Source organism: Sitophilus oryzae, unplaced genomic scaffold (assembly GCF_002938485.1).
Source record: "Sitophilus oryzae breed Bouriz unplaced genomic scaffold, Soryzae_2.0 scaffold_1274_pilon_pilon, whole genome shotgun sequence".
Classification (NCBI taxonomy): domain Eukaryota; kingdom Metazoa; phylum Arthropoda; class Insecta; order Coleoptera; family Curculionidae; genus Sitophilus; species Sitophilus oryzae.
In genome coordinates this window covers 4,696,913-4,721,887 of record NW_022145920.1, presented here as the reverse complement: position 1 = coordinate 4,721,887, position 24,975 = coordinate 4,696,913, and the positions used below count along the sequence as shown (strand labels likewise).

Genomic DNA, 24,975 nt, shown 5'->3' with positions numbered 1-24,975 from the left:
TTCCATTTGAAAGAATTGAATTATTATTAAAACTAATACAATATACAGTACGTCTGTCCGTTCTGTAGCTCCGGGGTGTCCGTGAGAGGGGAAACGATATTTTCTCGATGTTTTTTGTAAAAAATTAGACGACGCGTCCCATCAATAAAAATTCGACAAATTTGCAAGTAGCCAATAAAGTGAGTGGGCGGAGCGATTTGCGGTGACGCACTCGTCAAATCGACGTATAAAATATATTGCTGTTTATTTAAATGTTTTTTGCCCGCATTCCTTTCATAGACACAGATCCAGCAGATGTACTGTACTTAGGCATATTTTTTTAACCGGCCAGGAAAAGACACGAAAAATATTAGACGATAAAATATATTTTTCCAAAACTCCAAAAAAATTAATTTTAACAATGATAGTTGACATATATGATATGTCATTCTAATCAGAATGTCATTTTCTATTTAATATAGTAAAAAAATACCCAGGGTATAATTTAAAAATCAAAAGTTGTAGTTATTTCAGGTAAAATAGGAAGTGACCGAATAAAATAAAAACGTAATAAGGCTGAGTCACTTTTGAAAAACACCCAGTATTGTCTTTCATGATTATTTCTATTTAGGATAATGTTTATTAAAGTAAAGATTTTTTTTTCCTTCAGTTTAACGGCCTTTAGCTGCCTGGACTATACGGCCCGTGGATAGATTTCCTATCTCCATTTCTTCTATTTCATCACTGAGAGCGCTCTTTCAGGCATCTGGAACGAATCCATACCCTCCGTGTTTGGTCTTCAGAATGGACTATTTCTTCTATTCTTCAATTAAACTTTTTTAACTTCTTTCTTGTACTTTATACTAACGAACTGAATTATTGATCGGGTGCTTAAATGATTAGACAGTGAGAAGATAATAATAAGATGAATTCAAATATTACTCCTAAAACAAGGGATAAGGCAAAGGTAAAACCAAAATCAGCCTTAAAAGTAACAATATTTGAATCAGCCACCACTCTACAATTTCATGCTGCAAGCGTTTAAAAACTGGGAAATAGCTTTAACTATCACCGGGGTGATAAGCATTAATGTCGCAATATTATAAGGTTGAGGGAGGTGTAATGAGTTTAAGGTATCCATTAGGTCGACTCTGAAGTTACTATACTCAGGACATGCAAAAAATAGATGATTGAGGGTACCTTCTTCTCCGCACATGCATAAGCTGCTTGCCTGGACTCCTATTCGATGCAAATGTGTAGGCACATGACAATGCCCGCTTCGCATTCTCATAATTGTTGTAAGTTCGGATCTACTGAAGTCTTTGTATTCTCGGAACCAATTTTTCTTAAGAGGAGCGTCAACAAATCCACAATTAAAGTAAAGATTTCAGTTAACGTCTCCTTTTTGCTGCCAGGGCTAATCTGGACGGGGCCTACTTTGTTTACACGGAATCCGAACCGCGGTCCTCGGCCATATCATGGTCAGTGGCCTACCGACTTAGAAAATGTCTAAATTAACTCTTACTTACAATACTTAGAAATAATTGCTACTTACTATTTAATATAGTAAAATAAAACTGATATATATAATTAATAACTTAATATCCAAGGTAGAAATGTTTCATTTTTCCAGAGCCAGCGGTAATTGATGACTTCTATCGAGAAAGATTAAAATGGAACTTTGTAATTTGAAATCCAATCAAAATATCGATTAATAAAACAAGTTTTTAACACTACAAGCCATCAATAGTTTAGTTTAATGTAAGTACATTGAGTTATTAATTTATTTTTTTCTGTGACTATTATGAAAAATTTTCCAATCTGGCAATGCCGCATCCGGTCGCGTACAGAATGTTGATCGGGCAGTGTAGATTCGGCAACACTGTCTTTCAGTTATGTAAGCAGCTGTGTCAGGTTGTGTGACGTCACACGCGGGGTCTATAGCGACTGCCAGCATAGCTATCGCGATGGACTGGATGAATTTATATGTACATAATATACTGAGTGTTTTTTTTCGGTTTCGTCGGTTGACTGGTCGACAGAATAAGAAAAAAAATGAATATGCGGCTGCTTCGTGGAATATAAATTGAGTTTCGTTGAAAATTATTATTATAGACCTGGTCAGGGAAATTACTATAATTTTTCTGTATGATTATAGATGTGTATTTTTGAAATTTGCATTTTCAAGATGATGTGTCCGTGCTGTTTGGCTTTTATTGAAATAATAAGGTTGTTAAATAATAATTATTAAATGGATTCACCATTATTTATTTATTTTTAATTTGGCAATTATGTAGTTTATCTACAGTCCCTACAAAGAACTATACAGCATTTCGCTTTTTGTTTAAAAAATACTGGATAGTTTAAAAAAAATGTTTTTTTTATTGCTGACTTGTGATTTGTGTGTATGTTTATTTCAGTTACGCAAAGTTTTTAGATTTTTATAAACATACCATAAATATGAGGTGTGGATAATAACACACACAATCAATGTGCTACATTTTTTTTAATTTTTGGCAAGTCAGGCTTAAAAATAGCGCCAGATTTTATAATGAAATAGCGAAAATAAAACAATTCCGTTTGTGTTTTTTTTTCGTTAAGTACCAAGGCGTCATATTGTGTTATTTTTGTCACCTGCGACCTTCAACTAAAAATTTACAATATCATGTCTCAATCGTAAAAAATTATGTTGTTTGGCACAGATTATTTTTGGTATACAGTAGTGAGTTGACATTCAATTTTACTTTTCCGTTTACTTTGTCCTTGCAGGTGTTTGTTGTATGAATAATTCGTAATTTTTGTACAGTATTTTTTCTACTTCATGGGCCATGTGATAATGGTGCGATAATAATCAATTCACGTGAATCCGGTTGTATTAGGATGATATTACGATTTATAGCTCGGTATAATGACAGTTGGCTTAGTAATGCGGATGAGTTAGGCAAAAACTGTTTTTTTTTAACAAAATTGAAACAATTATAATGAAAATGGATACTAAAACTAATTTTAATTCGACTATATAAAAAGATAGAAAAGTTACTTAGTGAATAAAAAAATGTTACAATTAGAGATCAATTCATTTCTTTACTCATGAAAAAGTTTATTAGGGTCTTAGGGTGAACTTTTTTTGAAGGGTGAAGCTGAAATCGCTTGAAAAAACAATATTTAGTATATAGTATAGGAGCCTCTCCAATTCTATACTTAATACCAAACCTAACCTAACTAGTCGAGTTGACGGAAGATTTCTTCTAGTGTTGCTGTATAAACAGATTTGGGGATATTGCGTCTCCCTGTTGTACTCCTTTGCGAGTTGGGATTTCTGGGGTTGTTTTATATATCATTATTCTTGCTTTGACTTCCTTGTATATATTGCCGAGAGTTTCTATATGTCTGTCAATACCTTGATTCGCTAAGGTTTTTATTATTGCCTTAGGATATATAGAGTCGAAAACCTTCTCAAAGTCTATAAAGGCTATGGCTAGTGGAAGTCAGTATTCTTTTGTTCGGCTGATAGTTTCGCCATAGTATAAGGAAATTAGTATCTTTACTCCTTGTCAAATCCTTTGTTCTTTTTCTGCCACTTTATATAACCTTGTTCTGGCGTCCCGTAGACTGACGTAGCTGTATAGTCGTGGGCTATAACTAGGCAAAGTATAGTCGTGGCACTCGCCATAGTTTCACAGAGATGTATTTAGGAAAATATGAGTTCACAATAAAATAAAATAAAAGAATTGAATTATCGAGTAATATTTTCACATTTCGTGTAAGTAACAATAATTGCACTATTACTTACACGAAAGAATTATTCTTCTGTATCTGAAAAACATCTGATTTGAAGAATGCGGAAAAATATATAATGACATATTTTTATATTATTATCTATTTCAAAGATTTTCTACAACTTTTTTTTAATTTAAAACAAGTTTAATTTTAACATTACTGTGTTAACATGCAATTCTGTTAGTAATTAGTGTTTTGTAGTAATATATTGGTTAGGTGATTTTCATTTGGATAACTAATACATTGAACAACACATTGTACTAAATAATAAAATAACGTATTTAAATTTCAATAATTGCTAATAAACCTTACAGAAATTTCAAAAGAGAAAAGAAGCAAGAACAATGAGAAATAGCATCACTACTTTCTCACGTAATAAAAGAATGTTTTTTGAGTTATTGTTACCGAGTTCCAAAGGTACCGAAAGAACCGGGAATTAATAATTTCGACCCGGTTCTTTTGATTTTTCGGTTCTGAACCGAGAATTCGAAATTTCCGGTTCTGAACCCCAGTTGCCATATTATCAAGAAATTATGTTTTTTAAATAAAAACTAAAAAATTGCGCAGAAAAATTCTCATATTTCTGGGGCCAAAATATACTACCCTTAGAAATATTATGGTACGTTATAGCGTTTCCGAAACCGGTAATTTCGGTACTATTCCTCTAAGGAACAGGGATTTCCAGTTTTTTTTCGGTACTTTCAGTATTAGCAAATTTTTGTTTACTGATGGTGCAGATCGTTAAACAACAAGCAAGGAATGTCAAAAGTAAAATCGATAAAAAATTGAGGTTTAAATGAAAATAATATCAAATTATTAAGTAGTAACCAGTCATGAGAAAATTAACCTGAAAACAAACATGATCACAAATGACTGTCAAAAGAAAACTCAAAGTACAATTTTTTTTAATTATTACTACAACTAATAGCAGCACACAGTAAGGCACTCATTTTTTGTCAATCCGTCTCTGTGCTGGGACGCAACGCTCGAACCTCGCAGGTCGACGGACGGAACTCAACTGAAACGCTCTGCAATCTGCCGATATTCGACAGATTGTAAAAACTGGCAGAAAATATTTGGGAGAGTGTAACTACTCTTTTCCTTTTACTATGGTTTCGCTTAGTGTATGTATGTGATCAATCGTGCTGAAGCCGCCTCTGAAGCCTGTTTGTTCTCGTGGTTGTTGTGCAGCGTCTAACCTGTTTTGTATTCTGTTGTTTATTATTTTTGTGTTTTTTTTCATATCTTGAAGCGCCTTTTCTACTTCTCCAACCACGTGAATTTCTGGGGCGTCGCGTCGTCTTGTGGTAGGGGCACTATTTTTTCTCCACTTATATATTGTTTCTGGGGCTTTATAAAGGTCGCTGTAGAATTTTGTTACTAAAACTAAATCTCGCACAAAATATAATATTGAAACATATTTTATTTAACTTTAATTCTAGTTGTAAGAATAATTGTTACAACATGAATCAAGTCTTCAGTATTTTATAATCCATAGAGATAATTCTAATTCGTTTTTGACAAGTAAAAAAATTAAGTAAAACAAGTAAGAAAAGTAGTTAAAATCTACAGTATTGGTTAAGACAAAACTGCTAAATAATAATAATTTGAAAATAAACTAAAATCGAGGGAAATATCATGGCATAAATCAACTACTACTATTTACTGTTTCAACCGTACCCAAACAAATTGTTTCAACAGTCCCAAACCCTTCTTTGGTAAAAGTCAGTTAAACATTGTAATAATAATAACACAGTAAAACACCTTAATTTACTACTATTTAAGTTTCACTTAAATGACAAATACACGATATGATAATAAATAAACAACATAAATCTAACGAAAAAAAATGTTACTTGGTATCTAAAAGAACAATATAACTTCCTATACAAAAAAAAAACATTCGGATTCAAATATAGATGTTAATTTGAACTTGAACCTGTTACCTGCTCCACTCTCCCATTGAATCCTTCATTCCCCCCGTAACCGTTCACCAGACATTTCTTTTGTTTCAACCGTACCCAGTCTACTCTGTTGGATGGTAGAAGTACTTACACTGTTGTTAATTCATTTATCAGTAATTTAAATATGAATAAAGCAATTAAAAAAACTTAAAACATTTCCTGCAACTCCAGCTAACCATAGTTGTTCTTTTTTTAAACCAAGGAATAAAACTGTTATAAATCTGTGGAAACGTGTACATAAATCAGGGTGAGGCAAAACAAAACGAACAAAAAGAAACCGATACTCTGTGTGCGTTCTGACACATTTTATGGTTTAGTTAACGGTACAGGGAAATGTTTATTTTCAAGGAAACGGCTACTGCTTTAGACCGCGAGGCACATAGAAGCGTAACATTAACATTGTTTTTATTAAGAAGTAGATTTTTTCTATGGCTCGTGGTAATAAAAATATCGATTAACTGTTTAAAAAGCATAAATCGTTGAGGTACTTATTAAACGTCTATTTACAATAGGTTTGTTCCAACAACAACGGTTACGCTTATGCACAGTAGAGAAAATGCGTTCCATCAACGAGAAAATCGATTAGCGAACGAGAAATTTTGCGTTTCAACCAGAATTGTAGTCGTTTGTGAAACCGGTGAAACGTATTGTTAATCGGTGATTTCGATACCGATTCGGGGTGGGTGGGTGTACTTGACAAACATTTGTTATTGGCATACATACTGCCAATACTCGGCAATATACATATATACTGCCATTACTCGCTGACGAGTATTTGACACGCTAGATGGTTACGCAAGGCGTTTTCTTTCACGAGCTTTTCTGTGACTGAAAAGCCCGATACGTGATGTTATCTGCCTACCGCACTCCGGACATTCAAAAATCTCATTGCTTTGTTGCCTCTTTACTTTTTGGTTGTCATTGTTAACTGAGTTTACAATTCTTCTCCATTGAGTTCTATTGTGAGCTGCTTCATCCCACTCATTCTGCATGTTAATCCTCTTTAAGTTTTTGTGGAAAATGTTCTTGTACCTTTTGAGTTGTCCATCCGGCCTCCTCTTACCGTCTACAAGCTCACCGTAAAGCAGATATTTTGGTATGCGGTTTTCTCGCATTCTGCATACGTGACCAGCCCATTTTAAGCGGGATTTTGTAACCATGACTTCAATACTCTCGTAGTTAGCTTTTTCAAGGAACAATACATTTGAGACATGATGGAACCATCGGATTCTTAAGAGTTTTCTAAGGTATCTCTGTTGCAACTTGTTTAATGCGTTCATGTGTCAATGTCGGCGGTACGGCACCCAGATTTCGCTCCCATATAACATGGTGGGGATTATAATTGCTTGGTACACTGCAAGTTTCGTTTTTGTACTCAAGTCATGATTGTAGAAAACACCGTCTTTTAATTTCCAGAATGCTCTTGAGGCGCTGCTAATCCTGTGCTGAATTTCAGAGTCGATATCGGCCTTTTCCGAAATCAAACTGCCGAGGTAATTGAACTCCGCTACATATTCCAATAGTTCTTCTCCGATTTTTATAGCACTGAGTGCACATTATTTTGATTTTGTCGATGTTTAGCTTAAGGCCCAAAGACTCCTTCTGGCAATAGTGCGTCGGGCATCTGTATCTTTTACCTATAACAAACAACTTAGAAATTTTTTATAAGTGCTAACCTCAAGTATGTATTCAGATGTATTTCAGGAAATATTTTAACTTCTATAGGGTGGGTCAAAAATGTGTGAGTGGATCGGGATGATTTTTTTAAAATGGAAGACACTTTAAATTATTGCATTTTTGGCTTCCTTTCTGATCACTTTACATAATCCTAAGATATTATTAAATATATTTTGATAGTTTCGAAGATATTAATAAATAAATACAAAAAACATATTTTTTCAGCCTTTTTTAAAACAATTATTAAAAATACAAGAAATGTCCTGAAATGAAAACTATACATTACAAACTTTAGGTTTGCACTTATACAAAATTTCTAAGTTGTTTATTCTGTATGCCAATAACAAATATTCTCGAGTAGACGAGTCGTCTGAGCCCGCCATAATATGAAATATATAATAATAATAATTAAGGTCCTTATTTTCCCAAATTACACATGAATTTAATAACTATGTGTGAAAAAAATATAAAAAATGTAATCAAACAAAAAAACTGTAGGCTTTAATGAGAATAAATAAAATAATGATAAGTATTCTAGAGTGATTAAATTAATTATCCATTTTTTTTACTTTTGTACCTATCACAAAGAAATACCTACCCAGAAACATTGTGATATTTTTATAGCCAAAACTCCTTATCTCGCCATAAAACCATATGGCCAATTAGAGCATGAAGACTGTTGTTAAACATATGTAATCAAAATTGACATATTGCTATTACGTCAGTTTTAATATTTACGTAGCACCGTGCGTGTATATGAATCAAAATAAAACGTAATTATTTTCGCATAAAGGAGAGACTCGCTAAATGTTACGCGCCATTAGGTCTTAGCAACATTATTTTATAAACACAAAAGCGTAATTAATGTTCTATAACGTAATTTTAAAAACGAACATTACTTTTCGCCATTATATCTATGCACGGTGTCTATACTGGCTAGACGTGATTATAGGTATTAAAATAAACTGTCAAAGAGTAGGTAATAACAATATGTAAAGATGTTATTTATGAAAATGCTTAATATATGATAGAGTTATGAATTTTATTGCCTAGTGTCTTTAAATTATTGGCTTAGGAACTGCCATCGAGGATAATGCCATCTACGCTATTATAACTTAGACTATTAACTTAAACTTATTTTTTGTTTTAAACAGCTTGAATCTTGTTTTAATACGATCTTTTTATTGTCATATTTTCGTGACACAGTTTTATTCATATCTGCTTTGTATTTTGCACTTCTTCAATATCTTTTCCGACATGAAAATTGACTGGGCCCCTACAAATGAAATGTAGTGAAAATTATTTAATTAAACGCTATAAAAAGAAAGACTTAGGGGAAAACCTATCACTATTACTGTCACTGTTACCGCGACCGTAACCTTACAGATCTATTGTGCGCCCCCTTTCTTAAATTATGCACTCGTTGTACAGTCTCAGAGCTTTGAGCTTTGACAAAAGCCAGTATCTGAGACGGCTTCACAGAGGCTAGTTCTCCATCTCCGAGATCAGTTATGGCACTCAGTGATGTGGTGTTCTGGTGTTTCTCCGTTTTCGCCGCAGAATCTGCATTCGCCGTTCTTTCTTAAGGGGCGTCCAGACCAGATAAGCGAGCAGTAACGAGCGCGAGCAAACATTTATTCAAATTCGCTCGTGATTTCTGCTGCTCTCGAGTACATGATCAGCTTCCGTCCAGAGCTAGCGGTTATTTGTATGTTCGGCGTTGATCAGTGTGTAGCACTTCATGTTCACAATGTCGGAAAAAATGATTGCTTGTGCGTCTTTCAGTATTTTATAAATTGTTGAAACGTCAAAAGAGAAAACGACTGCAGAGGAGATGGTGGAACATAAATCTTTTTAAAAATCGAGTTTCTCATGGTGGTAACAATTTACTAAACGATGTTGAAACAGAAGATTCTGGAAAATTTAAGAACTTTTGTCGGATATCACTTACAGATTTTAATACCTTATTAGATTTAATTGACATAAAAATAATGAAAAGTGATACCAATTACCGAAAAGCAATTTCACCTAGAGAAAGGCTAGCTATAACCTGACGGGTCTTGGCGATTTTTGTACTCCTCTATTAGTTCTAAAACAACTTCATTCGGCCATTCCATTTTTGATATTCGATTGCAAACGTGGTAAACAAAATCCCCTCCAAACCGAACGTGCAATAGCGCGAATTTTCTTTGATGTACCGACATGGCGTGGAACAGCGTCGAGCGCGAGCAAGCAATCATTCGCTCGCTCGCAGAGCCGTCCACACCAGTTAAGCGTTCCCATAGAACATACCCGAATTCTTGCTCGCTCATCCGGTCTGGACGCAGCTTTAGCTTCAACCTACTGATGTGTTTGTTGAGGAGACAATGTCCTATTAAAAACCTCGTGACAAGATTGTTCTTATCAAGGAAAATCTTTGATTTTTCTCGGTCGTAAGTTCTGAGAAATTTCTTGTCATTAGACCGTTGAAAGATTTCCAATCCATGTTACCGGTGAAGTCTTCCAGGTTCTTGAGCCGGATAGTCCTGGAAGCTGTGGCCGGAAAACTAAACTATAAGTACTACCAACCAGGTTCTTGAGTGCCTCTTTAAGTTGGTTTCCACAACATATGTTCTTCCACTAAAAAATCATAAACTAGACAATCAAATCATAAACTAGACATAAGTCTAATTTATGATTTTTTTACACTAGTCAATTGAAATGCTTTGGGACTGATAATTTTGAATGTGACTGCGTCGGCATCTTTGGTAGAAACGATCAATCAATATTATACATACTATATTGTATTCGTTTGCATTATTATTAGTACTCTATAACTATATATACTCTAAGCTTTTTTGCCACTATCACGTCCAACATGTCTGTTGTTAGCCACTTTATATTTTTATATTTTGACCTTGGTATTCTTTTATTCTTTTTCATTTTTTATGGGCTTACCGAGAATAGAATATAAATTCCTGGAATCCCTATTATCTTTTTATGACTCTTATTCCTTATTGAATTTTTTATTTAATTTTTTATTAAGTCTTTATTATGTCTTTACTGACAACGGTATTTTTTCTATTGAAAAGAGATTGCATTATTCTTTTGATTTACTTAGTTTAACGGTTGATTGAGATCAAGTATTATAATATTAATAGGTAGCTATAGTGGATTGCAGGGTCTGAACGATTCGGCATGACATTCATATTTGTAATTTTTGTGACAACTATTAATACATTTTTAAAAAGTGATTTTTGATTTGTTTTTTTTTTCGATGTCGACATCTATGTCCCAAGTACTACATTGGCAAATTAAATGTGAAAATCAAACTTTGTTTTCCTTTATAATTTTTAAGTTTTGTATTTTTCTTATTAGTATTATTAGTATTTTCTTTATTAGTTTTAAGTGCATTTTATTGTTTTAAGTGCATATATTAAGTGTGTTTTCTTCACTTACATATTTGTAAGTCATTTACGAGTATATGAACTTATCTGAGTGTTTTTTTTTCTTGTTCTGCTTTTTTATTTTAAAAACTTTAAAAAATCATCTTTAATACCCCTTGTAGATTAGATTCTTCGAGGTGACTATCTGTCTGATCCACTGCGACATTTTCAGATCTATCGTGGTCGCCTTCTGATCATTAGCTTACATTCTCCAGTCCTATCCTTTTCAAAAAGTCTAGCAATTCGGAGACTGAACCCACCATATAGCTTTCTGGCTCTCTATCAATGACCTATTACAGAGAACCGCACATTTGTCAGGATATCCTACAGACATAAAATGCGTTTTGTCGTTTCTTCTTCAGGTTGACAGAACCTGCATGGTTATAATGGCCTGTTAGTAGACCCACTACAGCTTTGACTGTCTTTCTGTTTTTGCTTAACAGATCTGCCGTGAATTTTTGCGAATGTTCTACTATGAAGTTTTTCGCCTATCTGTGCCCTGGTGAATTTCTCCACCATTCTAGAGATTTGGCATCGTTTTGTGGTCATCCTCAAGACTGTTTTTGGGCCTATGAATGGCATTGATTCGCCTTGTTTGGACATTTTATGGCACTCTTTGTAATGTCCCTTTAAACATCAAACAAGTGTAATAATTAATTATGATTTAGAAAATAATTAATATTAGAAAAAATATATATTTTTAATGATAAAATCTGTAATCTTTTATTTTTCATATAATATTTTTATCAGAAATATAATATCGCTGATAAATATCTGCATTCGGGAATTTTTCAGATTTGATGTTAAAATATTCGTTACATCACACAGTACACAAGTTATAAGAAAAATGGTGTATGGTGGTATGTCGTTCAGTCCAGCGATCAGCAAGCCTCGTCTCCGGGTTAAAGATAAACAACTCCGGACCAACAGTTACAGGCCGGGCTATCGCCATCCTCCCCCTTCCTATCCGTCCTTTATCTCTATTCTCTTCCTACCCCTGCTGGTCTTCCGTCTCACTCCTCATCCCCTTCATTGTTCAAGCTCCCACGCTAATCGATATGGAATGGAAATAATGAAACGCCGTCTTTAGAAAAAACATTCTTGTGTATACGGTGACGGGATCAAAAATATGTTGGGAGATTGGGAACCAAATAATAAAATTTCTATCTTAATTCATTATTTTATTAAATCGACATGGAGTCGGACGTAAATCATCTGCATTATATCATATTTGTGTCTAAAAAGAGAGAAATTCGCGTTTCGAAAACGAATCGACAATAAATGGAAGCGAAAGCAACAAACGCAGCGAAAGCAAAGATGTGTAGAAATTTCGAACTAATCACCTGTCAACCACGCCAATCAAAAGTTCTGGTCAAAATAATTAAAACATGTTTTATTTACTTATTACAATACAATTGAAACATACATATATTCCATTGTGGAAAAAAGAGGAAAAACGTATGCATATTTATCCGCCAGATTCCGCTACTAGTGACTTCTTTTTGTTCGCTAAGTTGAAAGTTACGCTCGAAAGATAAAGATATAGAAAAATAAAATAATTGTAGAGTTGGAAACCTTTCAGAATAATTAATTATAACAAGAGCACACACACATGATTTTATTAGGAAATTTGTTACATGCTTGAATTAATTAATAAATATATTTCTTCCTTAAAAATATCTTTGTTCTTTATGAGGCACGTGAGTTACGTGAGTAATCGTCAGGATGAATGATCGACAATTCAAAGAAAATATTTGTTCATATGCATTACTTATATACCTATTCAAAAACTCGTTTGTCTATACCTACATTATGACCTATTTTATAATAGAAGTATTCATATTTTTTACCACAAACACTTGGACATTCTTCAACGCGTTAAATGTAAAAAGGCATGATGTTTAAATTTTACTTACAATAGATGAAAAACGTTTGTTGTGTTCAATTAGCTTAACGATTATAAATGAGTCATATGATTAAGTAGCTCAACAGATAAGTCCTAAATGTATTTAATCTATCCATAAAATTTTGAAATTACAAGTGTGTATTCGTCAGTTTTGCAGCATCATTTATTTTTTATATTTAATTGATAAACATATACGTATTTATATTATTTATTATCTTATAAATTAATAAAATGTTTCAAAATAAAGGTTTTATTTCATCCAATCAGTTTAACTTTTTTCTTTTAATTATTTTTTCTATTTTAAAAATTCTAAAAAGAACATTATAAGGAATATAAGCGGATATACAAGTTGTAGTATTGTACAAGTATAATAATGTCAATTTTATATGAGGCACTGCTTAATGATTTTTTTAAAATTATTATTTACTAAACTATACAATGTGAGTGTAGTGTGAAGTAATGTTGATAGGAACATATCATTCATTATTGATATTTTTGTATTAATCAATAAGAATATTTTGTAGGAAAATTGGAGGGATGTTCAATAGGTACTATTTTCAATTTCAATATAGAATCAAAGCTATTGTTGGAATTATTAGATAAACAAGTGTTTAGAGGATTCACAATGGAGATGGTCAATGATTGACTAAATCATTCACTTGACAGAATATTAAAAAAGGTATCATCAAAAAGAATTTTGAACGAATATTAAAGCTCGAATTGATTCGTCGCTGACAATGCAATTTGTTCGAATGAGTCGTGGCATCAATAATATAAAACTTTAAATATTAATAAAAGACAAAATAAATAACAAAAAACAGATAATAATAAATGGAAAACATCTGGCTAGCCAATAAACAGTAAATTCTTAACACTAGTTACACTACATATACCAAAACACTTAAATTGTGTCACAGATATAAATCAAAACATATTAATATACTTAATGGCAAACTCGAGGGTAAACTTTACTTTGTTTGTAGTTGTAGTATCACCTTCAGCAAAGCAGTTTTGAACCTTTGTTAATAATAGGTTTTAATTTTAAGCATTCAAAAAATAGTCAGCCTCTAACTTATTTTTCCCTGAAGAATATGACCTTCCTCAGGATCCGGCAATACCGCTCGAAACTTTACGACCACCCGGGAACCGGGTCGTCCAAACTTGTTCTCGTACAAACTTTCGATTCGGCCCCCTCCCGCGCCCCAAGGTCTGTGTTGTGTGCCGTTTGGCCTCCCCTTACCCGGCCAACCCCTGGCCGGTACACCTCTCTTCGAGAAGTTGCGAGCGAGGGTGGATGTTGCAAAACAGAAATCGCCAGGGTGGTTGCTGAGGCGGGGTTGCCGATGCGTAGTAGAATATCCGTGGATTTTAGGATAAAGTTGAGATAAGATTAAACTCTCTAATAACCATGAAAAACGAGGTTATTTTTTTAAAAAGTTATCATTTTTTGACATTAAATTATACAATAATATTCTGATCTTAAATTCAAATAACTCTGATTTAATTGCAAGAGAACTATTCTGAACTAAAAGTATTTTAGTCCCCATACAGTGGAACCCTCGGTGCAACCTCTGTATCAGAACAGGCTAATTGTAACGACCTATTCCAAATTCCAATTAATGAATCGTTCCGATTAACAAATATAGGTATAATATACACTACGTATATTGTAGTATATCGCCTGTACACAAGAAAACTGACATAATTCAAAATTACCTGTTTAACAGGAGAAAAAAGTTAAAGTTAAAAAGTTTCTCTTAAAGTTTCTGCAGATGGTTTAAATGTTTCTCAAATTTAATCTTATAACTTGTAAAATATGGAACATTTTTTGGTTTCACCAATTCTATTTCTGATAAAAATTCATATTCATTGGACTCATTTTATATCAAAATTGATAAAAGTGACTTTTTTGAGTTTGTGTCATTTTTTTTGTGTACAGACGATATTGTAAAAAATCTTATGGCTATTTCTCAGGTTATTTATATAATAATATTGGTTATTTATATAATAATACTTACATATTATATTGATAGTAATTAATTTGATCTGTTACTGTTTGATCTCTCACTCGGAGGCCTTGGGGCCATTACGATACCCCTGTATTATTATATCAAACCTTCCTCTCATTATTTCTTTCCGTTAAAGCCGAGGGCAAAGCACTTCCAGTTCATTGCAATGTCCCCGATGTCGCTCGATGTTGGCTTCTGCTGCTTCCTCGAGCCCTTCAACAAACCGTGCCCAAAAGTTTTAAAGCGTCGGTTTTCCAGTGCCGGACAGTGACACAGCAGGTGCTCTATGGTTTCTTCTTCCTCCCCGCATTCTCTGCAGTAGTCGTCGTTGGATATTTTCCATCTCACGAGGCAGTTTCCAGTGTCGACACCTACAATTTGCGTACTAGGTTCTTTTTGCGCTATAGTAGTTGTTTTGTCTTTTTGCTATAGAGATTTCTGGCCACACTCTTCGAGCTGTAGTCTTATCTTCTATTGCCACGTCTCTTGCTGCTTGGCTTTGATGGTGGTTCCTATGCTTCCTTCAGTGTGTTGATCGTTACAAGTAGTCGGCCATCTGCCACAGCCTCTCCCCTGGCCCCCTTTTTGGCCAATCTCTCCGGTTCCTATTTGTTACATAAGCACACATTAAAAAATTAACGCCAAACTGTTTTCTACAACTATAAAATCTTGTAAAAATAATCAAAGAAAACCTCTACCTTTGGTTTTGTATCTATCCCACATTGGTTTTGGACTGATCTTTTGTTGACGAACTTTTAAAAAACTTGCAATTATATGCTGTTTATGATTTTTTGACAACCTATGAAGCTTTTAGTAAAATAAGATGATGCTTTGGAATCGTATTCTGCGATTCCCATTCTATACAGGTTTCAAAAGGGGATAATATTCCATTAGTTTTCTTGTGCTCAAAAAATACCAAAGGTTTTTTTTTTCAATAAACGAACCCACTCCAAAGGTTTGGACATTATTTATTGAACCGTTTTTTAAACCCTTGAAGCCACCCCTGGGACGCATTAGAATCTCGATTCTACGAATATTTTTTGAAATGCCTTTGCTTTTTAAATTCCAGTGTTACATGTTTTCGTTTCACTATTTTCTTTCGATTTCTAATGAAATACTGATTCAGAAACTAATGATCGTCAGGTAGCTATTAAAGATTGATACACCAACAACTGTGAACTGATCTATACATCTGAACATTGAATGTATAAATCAGACATAGCACGGAGACACGATGCTACGTAATTGACAAATCTTTAGAGGAACGTTCCGATCATGAAGGTAGCGTTTCGACTCCGGGATCGGATCTCCAAACCGGGATCCCGAAATCCCGATTTTAAATCCCGGGATTTCGAGAATTCCGAAAAATGTATATGCCTAATCTAAAATGATTTGACTCTATACACTTTAGTCTTTCAAAGATCTTATTTTATTTATACTAAGCAGATGTCACTATCTAAAAGGTATATTTCCGTGTTTGCTAGGTGTTCGACAGTGGTCGCGCTATTAGAACTCTGAATTCAAAAATCTATATCTCGAGATCTATCTTTCTTCTCTTCTTAATATCTCGAAATATATCTTTTCGAAAAAAAATCTTTTAAAAATAAGCGGTTTGCGATCGTGATTTTACTTTACTTGATAGAGAAAGGCGTACCGGCAACGCCGCAACAGCACAATGTGGTATTTCTCTCATTCCGACTTAATAAGATCCGTATGCGACTTACTTCCACACATGTAAATACCGACCCAAAAGTAACAGTTGCCAGCACGGTATGAAGCTGCATTTTTATTAAGTATTTCTTTAGATTAAATTTATCATTCTGATAGTCAATCCCGGAATTTCAAAACAGGATCCCGATCCCGAAATATATAACATCGCAATTGGGGTGTTCCAATTATTGGATGTTCCGATTAAAGAGGTTGCACGGTATTACTTTTTACAACGTGGCCAAAGAGATATCTGTGAGTGTGTGTGTGGCCATAGTTAAAATATTTTTAGACCGGTCAAAGATGACAAAGTGAATAAAGTTAAACGGGTGTCGCTTTTAATCAAATAATGACGCAGTCTTTTATTAATCTAACCGCTGAATTAGATTGGACCTATTCAAAGAAAGGTATATTTATAGCCGGTACGACCTTTGGCTGAACTTAAAGCGGGGATAATTATTGTTTTGATCTCTGCATCCATTTCGCGCAATTTAACTGATTGATGTTAACAGTATAATGTCACAGAATGAGAAGGTGACTTTTAATACGTTGACTGCTTGTTTCCAACATTAGTATTTGTTCTTTTACAGTATGTATGTATGTCCGGTTTTGCAGCGTCCTTTGTCGCCCTCCGGTCTCCATGCGCCATGCGCCACCTCCGTCTATTGTCCCAATCTCTTTCCGACATGGCTCTGTCGATTCCTTGATTCCAGAAGAGTTTAGGTCGGCCTCGTATACTCTGTCTGTAGGGGTCCGCTGCCAAGGATCCTATAGAGATAAGGATAGTTCGATTCCTATCTTCCTGCACTGTCAGTTTTTTTACGTCATCTACTGACCGAGTTGAAGTTGGCGCTAAAGATTTTAGACAGTGACAGTTATTTTTGCATTTGACGGACGAGCGCACAGTGCGTTGGAAGATAAATTTAGCGGGACAAAAGCGTTTGGTTAAAAATAAGCCAAAAAATGTGTACTGATAAGAATAAATAGTAGACATTTCAATTGATACAAAAATGCATGAATATTCTTTGTATTTCGATACATTTTTATCAACCAAATTTGGTCGTTTTCTGCTCAGCAAGGCAGAGATCATACGAAAACAAAATATTTACAAGTGCTTATACATTTTATTAGAAAGTCAAATTATGTTGAAGATTGCCAAAGGTATGTACTTTTCTACTGTACGTATATTATTTGTTAAAATCCTTCGTGCCTTTGTTCTGCAGATCTCAAACTTTCACTTTTTTTTTCAAATATCGATATATTGAATGATGTAGATCTTTTGAGTTACTAATAGTTATCAACACAGGTAGTCACAGTCACAGGGAGTTCAAGCTTAACAGGTGAATGCCCAAAAAGATTCATTTCAATCGGATAGTATAAAAACAAAACAACTCCATCAAAAGGCACTGAGTTTAAAAAATTGTCTTCGATACTTACTTTATATGAATTTACAATTACCGAGTGTTAAAATTAAAATTAAAATATCTATCTTATTTATTATTTTCAAAATAAAATATATTTTTTTAAAATAAATTATAGAGGGTGTCACAAGATTACAAATTAATTAAAAAAAACTGCTAAAGAGTTTATTGATATAATTTTATGTATTTGGCAATAGATACGGTTTTTGTGTGTCATGTACGAATAATATCATAGTTTTATTATCTTGTATTTATTTATTAATAAAGTAAGTTGTTAATAAATATATAAATTTAACCATATAGTTGCTATATATTAGACCATTTGCTACGTTTTTAGATTTTAAGTCCCAAACATTGCTCTTGAGATTTTGTCCCTCTAGAATAACCATCCGCCGCACTGTGGAGCGCTGGTCAGCGCGTGACGTAGCATTCCACGGCGACTACGACAGCGGCGATTTGACGCGATCGAACAGTCCTTTAGAATATATGTATACAGTCCTTGGTCCGCTGCAACACTTGCTTTGGTATTCTATCGTCAGCCATTCGTTGTACACTGCAGTTGTTTTTCTTGTATATCTTGTACAATGTTACCCTCCACCCTCATTTTTTCACGTATTCTCTCGTTCCTAATTCTGTCTAAATGAGAGATTCGGGCTGATCTTCGCCAGAACTCCATTTCGGTCGACAACAACTTCTTTTTATGTTTTTCGCTTAACTGTCATACCTCAGAGCCTATAACATTACGCTTTTCAGTATCGCGTTATAAATCAGTTTTTTTCTGTGATCCGAGATATCCCTAGACCAAAGCATCGAGTTCAGCGCTCCTATCACCTTTCTGCCTTTACCAATCCGTTCTTCGATTTCCTTTTCGCATCTCCCTTTGCTTGCGATTTTTACCCCTAAATACATTATATTCTTCGCAAGCTTCCAATTTTTATATTGTTATTTAATACTAGGTCTTCCAACTCGCCACCAACACACATGTATCTTGTCTTCTTGTTTAGCTCCAGTCCCCATTTCTCTGTCAGTTTTATGGTCATGTATTCTAGGTCTTCTGTGTCTTGCGCCATTACTATCTGGTAATCGGCGAAATGCAGAGTATACAGAGAAAGGTTTTCATTAATAGGTATTCCCATCTGAGAGCACTGCTTGTGCCAGTGCTTAAGAGCTTCTAATAGGTAGATTTTAAATAAAGTTGGGGACAAACAACAACCCTGTTTTAGACCTTTTGATATTGGGAATAATTCAGATAGAGTTGGGCCTATTTTAATTCTTGCGGAACAATTGCTGTAAAGTTGCTGTACCGCTTTTATTAGTGTTATATTTATTGGGTTTTTTTCGAGAACTTCCCATAGTTTCTTAATTGGTACCGTATCATAAGCCTTACTAAGATCCACAAACAGGAGATGAATTTGGTCGTTATTCGTTGCCGTCTTTTTCTCAATGATCCGAGTTAATGGAAAAATATTATCAATGCATGAGCGGCCTGCTCTGAACCCGGCTTGTTCTTCAATCTCATGGGGGCTAAATTCATCTTCTATTAGTGTTTTAAGTATTTCCGTACAGTCTGCTAAGAGTGTCAGACACAGCTATACATCTGTAGTTAGTGCAAATATCTTTCCTTCCTTTTTTGTGGATCGGAATTATCCATGACGTTTTCCATGAATCAGGTATGGGCTCCCCGTCTTTTACAGTAAGATCTCAAATAGATTGGATAACCTAAAAATGCCATCATCTGTTTAAATGTAGGTCAAACGTTGACTATTTATGTACATATCTAATAGAGTGCGCTGATTCTGAACTGTTGAAAAGCTGCTATAATTGTTCATTATTTAAGTTTAGATTCTTTATTTTCTTATTTTATTAATTCTTTCTACTCAGTTTTTTACTTATTTTTATTATCATTTATTTTGTTACATAATCAAAAATATTAATTAGACAAATGAGGTGAAACTAATGGACTTAGAAGTGAATGAACGTTACTTAGTGTGTTATGTTAATAATTTATGTTGCGTGTTTAACGTTTTAAATAATTAATTTATAATAATATGTTATCATCTACAGATGTTTGCGTTTTTCATTATCTATATTTGATTAAAGTAAAAGTTTGTTTGGGGTCATTTTGCATCTAATTTAAATGTGAAAAAGTAAACAAGTATCTCGGCTTTTGGTAAAGAATTCAAAAAATTAATTTTTTAGTTAAGGTAGTACAAAAAATATTGCTTTTGTATAAAATTATATTCGTGATATAATTCATTTCTGTAAAGTTATCGTTTATTTTCCATCATTCTGGAACACGAACAGTAAAAGCAATTAAAACACGTATTTTTGTTTTTAAAAATAAATGACATGATAGAGAATTTGTAGAAGAGATAACATCAAATTAAAAAAGACAAAAGAAATGTCTGAGCATACTTATTTAAAAAATATGAAATTTTAAATAGGAACTTTTCTAACGAACAAAAAAAATATTTTTTTATAGAATTAAAAAAATTGTTCAATTATGTCGGAATTTTAAAGAAATTATTAATTTTATAAAATAAGTATTAATTAAAAGTCGAAAGAAGCAATAAAACGTACAAAAAAGATATTAGTAAATGATATTTTTTTATAAAGAAATTAACTCTTAAGTAATCCACAAAGAAAATGTAAGATGAAATTCTAACATATTCTAATAATTCTAAGATGAAATTCTAAACATATAGGTAACTATAAATAGCCATATTATTAAATTTTGAGCTACCTAGTCTATTTTTTATATTTAACAGGGATTTTAACTTGTTTTCCATTTATATACTTCTCATTACTTCTGGCAATCTCTGATGGACCTAAAAAGTATTATCGTAGATACAATACACCTGAGATTTTTAACTACCATACGATAAAAAAAGGCGTCAGAGATGGTTTGGAAATGAAGATCGCTCTCATATTTTATAATATGTAAAGTTATATGGGGAATGTCATCGATCGTCATTTCCAAGCCAACTGGATAGCGTTTTTTTATCATACGGTTTTTGTTTTATTGTTAATATCTAATTAGCTATATGTAAAAATTCCTCCTGTAAATATAGTTCTACATTAGTTACAAGAAAATTTTCAAGCTCTTGACAACACCGCCTTATCGATTTTTCACCCACATACTCGTCGCCCAGTTGGGTGATTATTCATCATTCTGGTCTGGAAACGGCGATGTTGCCATATCTATTATTTACAAACAAGTATTCTATAAAAAATCGCAACTATACAAATATAAAAATGTTTATACTTATAATAAGTATATAATATAATGTTTATCTTTTTGGTAAACTTGATTAAAATGATATTTTATTTTATATAACTAAAATAGGTACCATACTATCGACAGAAAAATGGCCCCATAGTTTGCGTGGAAATGAAAATCTGTCATTTATACTATGTGTGATATGTAAATGCCAGCGGCCGTCATTTCCAAGCCAACTTGAAGCTTTTTTTTAATTATATGGTTCTTCATAGAAAATAATTAAAACGGAGAATTGCTTCATTTTTATTATTTCGTTTTTAAATTAATACAATTCTTCAAAAAGTTCTTATTTCTCATGTTTAAAATTTACATGTAATTATTTAGGTTTAAATCGACTCTACATCATGGGATACATTAAACGACTATGATAATATATTCCTATTATAAAAACAAATATTTGAAAATATATTACACTACGTTAATAACATTGTTAAGGATATAGTATTGTTTGTTAGTTATATTGTAAGAAGGGCCAGGCACACGAAATTATACATATTTTTAGAGTTTATATATTTTTATAGTAAATATATTTATTTTATTATATTTTTACCTTTAAGTATTATATTTTTTTGTTCTAATAAAAATCAAAAGGAAGGATGCGAGAAAAGCTAGATAAAGCGGATTGTTAACAATCCTACAGAAAAGTCCGGACTAATAAAAAAGTGAATTTCTTTTTGTCTTATATTACCGACTTATCTCTGATAAAACATAATATTTTCTTTAAGGTTTTCTCGTATGTCTCCCAAAGATCAAAGATATTTATTCCAATAAAGAGAGAAAAAGAGAAGATAATAAAAATATTACAAGAAATTATGTACTTAGTTTTATAAACGTTTTATTAACTTATTCTGGGAATTTATCTAGCTGCTCCGAAATAATGAATAATTCTTAAAATTATTCAATTTTCAGGAAGAAGAAATCATGGACGGCTCGTCTCGGCCGGCCTTGTAAGAACAATCAGTGTTTTGTTTTCTATTTTTGTTAACCGTTTATTTTCTGTTACTTAATGTTCAATGTTCATCCCGATCCAATAATTGTTTCCTACATCGTACAGCCCTGGTCATTCTAAATCGGCGGTTTGCGTTTTGATGAGGAAGTCAAAGATATATGGGTTGAGTAACGTTATTAGTTGATGACAGAAACAGGAAAAGATTGAATTGAAATAAATGCGGGCACATTGAGAATGTAAAAATATTGTGTGAAGTATGACAACTGTAGCACACTCTGCACAATGGTCTAATTCTAACCTCGCTTTATTGGTCGGTATTAAATTATTAATTAAATTTCCGGTAATACTTCATTAAAGAAATGTATTAGCCTACTTTATGTCTCTTTTTAACATGTTTGAATTTTTATTAGGATAGACATTGCCTTATGTGTTAATTTCCTGTCAGCGATTTATGATGACCAGGTCTGCATATCTTCCCATCCATTCTTTGAGTAAAAATATTAAGGATGGAGCATATCATAAAACAAAAGTCGAGCGCAATATGGCCTAATTAAATTGCGGTTTATCAGTGCTGTTCTAAATTTATTCAAAACGTGTAAAAATATAAGGTAGGGTAGACTCAATTAGTTGTTGTTTTATGTTACGTCGTCAATAAATGTTAGTAGTTATTTAAATGAACACAAACATCAGATACGCTACTGAAGCACGTAAGTCAAATTGACGTATCTTAATTATTTTTTATAAATACTTAATAATAATAGGTGAATTTCATAAATGATTAGTTTTCTACACGTATGTATATTATAATAGTGTCCTCCAGTGAAAAGTTATTCCATTATTTCATTCGATTTTTAATCGAGATGTATCGCACGCTATACAGGGTGGCTCAAATTGGACGCTTTTAAAGGGAAACACCCTTTTCTATAGGAGATTTTTTCTATAGACGAAAACTAATTTCTGTGTCTGGAGCTCAATTTTTATCAAAAACATGATGGTGAAAACCGCATATCGATATCGGATAAATGCACATTTTTGAAAAACACCCCGTATATCGAAACCGCATATCGATATACGGGGTGTTTTTCAAAAATGTGCATTTTTAATTTAATGCAATTTTTTTTCTATGGAAAATTTTGTATTTTTATAAAAACATTTCCAAAGCACCTTTTGACGTAGAATTTATTGGTTTAAGTATTTTTTTACAATTAATAATTTAAGAGTTATCAACAGAAAAGTTGAATTTTTATATGGGACACCCTGTATATTTTTAATTCGTTGAAAATAATTTAAAATTACCTTTCCAAAAATATAGCATACTTGATATTTTGCTTGATTGCTCTTCGAGATACAGATTTTTTTAAAATTCGCCCACTTTGAATAAGTAGGCTTCGGACGGCGTCGGCTGTAATCCAAAAAAAATCTAGCTGTGAGCGGCAATTAAAACGAAAATAATATTTGCCCAATGAGAGATGCAAAATTTTATAACCATTTAAACTATATTTAACAACATCAACACATTTAAACTATATCAATAACAATAAAAAACAATAGCAAACCAAGACATGAGATTTTGCTACATATGTTCGACATGTCGACCGTCTTCTGTTATGGACAGACGGGACCGTTTTTGAACATTTCTCGCGAAATTCATTAACTCAGTGAGAGTGAAAGATAACCTCGCATAACCGCTAAGTACTTCTAATTCGTGTCTAGATTATACGGGCAATTTAAAAATAAGAACCTTTATTCTTCTGCAAAGATAAAAATCCATAGGTACTAAGTCCGGCGACATCGATGGCCAACGGCTGGGATCTTGGTTAGCAATTCAGTAATTCTCGAAATTGGCTGAAAACTTCAGCGTTCTGAGGCGGTGCCTTGTCTTGCTGAAAAAATATGTTTTCGAGTTCTATTAGAAACATTATCATCAATAAGGGGTCCAAAGCCTACTAGTTAAAAGTGGTGAACTTTTAAAAATTCTGTATTTCGAAGGCGTTTTAAAAATTCTGTATTTCGAGACTATTAAGTCTTTAATTAAAAATATACAGGCTGTCCCAAATAAAAAATCAACTTTTCTGTTGATAACTCTTAAATTATTAATTTGAAAAATGATACTTAAACCATTAAATTCTACGTAAAAAGGTGCTTTGGAATTTTTTCATGCTTTGTTTTCATAAAAATACAAAATTTTCCATAGCAAAAAAGTTACAGCGATTTGTTAAAAATGCACATTTTTGAAAAACACCCCTAACTCCAAAACAGTAACAGATATCGATGTGCGGTTTTCACCATCATGTTTTTGATAAAAATTAAGCTCCAGACACCGATATTAGTTTTCGTCTCGATTAAAATCGTCGAATTTGGCCCACCCTGTACAACCAATCTTTTTCGATAAATAGTATCACTGTTAATTTAAGTTCTGAGACAAATTCCTTCTAGATTTGCCAGCTCTAACCACAACCAATAATTGAACAGTCGGCTCGAACAACATTGTAACTCGCAAATTTTTAAAATCGACTTTTTCATGGAATAACGTTGTATAGTACCCCAAGCAACTGCCTAACACAAAATATCTGTTTCTCCGTCAAAATTCTTGCTCCAATAAAATATTTTAGTTCGACATTTGAATAATTTCCGCGGAATAATGTTATAACTAGTAGCGCAATACATTATTTGGGCGTCTGTTGTGCATCATGTCGGTTGTAAATTTGTCGCCTTCGTTACAAAAAACTTTAAATTGGGGTAAAAAACGTAAATCGAACGTTACTGAGACAAGCTTGAAAATAAAAATAATAATAGCATACAACGTTCTCTATTTTGAATCCAACACATCATATATTAAAAAATATGCAAATAATGGAAAAACGCTGTAAGTTACAAT

General features: G+C 33.0%; 1 protein-coding gene across 6 annotated transcripts in view; it reads left to right on the top strand.

Annotated features, from left to right (window-relative positions):
- Nucleotides 1-24,975, top strand: part of LOC115874399 (protein split ends-like) — a 245,229-nt gene that overhangs the window by 32,283 nt on the left and 187,971 nt on the right. For 5 of the 6 annotated variants that reach the window (XM_030889565.1, XM_030889564.1, XM_030889561.1 and 2 more), the window contains exon 1: nucleotides 22,058-22,095. The exons of the other annotated variant lie outside the window; for it this stretch is intronic. In XM_030889565.1, coding sequence (XP_030745425.1) covers nucleotides 22,070-22,095 — 26 coding nt within the window. In that variant the 5' untranslated portion in view covers nucleotides 22,058-22,069. Of the gene's footprint in view, nucleotides 1-22,057; nucleotides 22,096-24,975 lie in introns of those variants that run through there. 6 annotated transcript variants of the gene reach the window in all.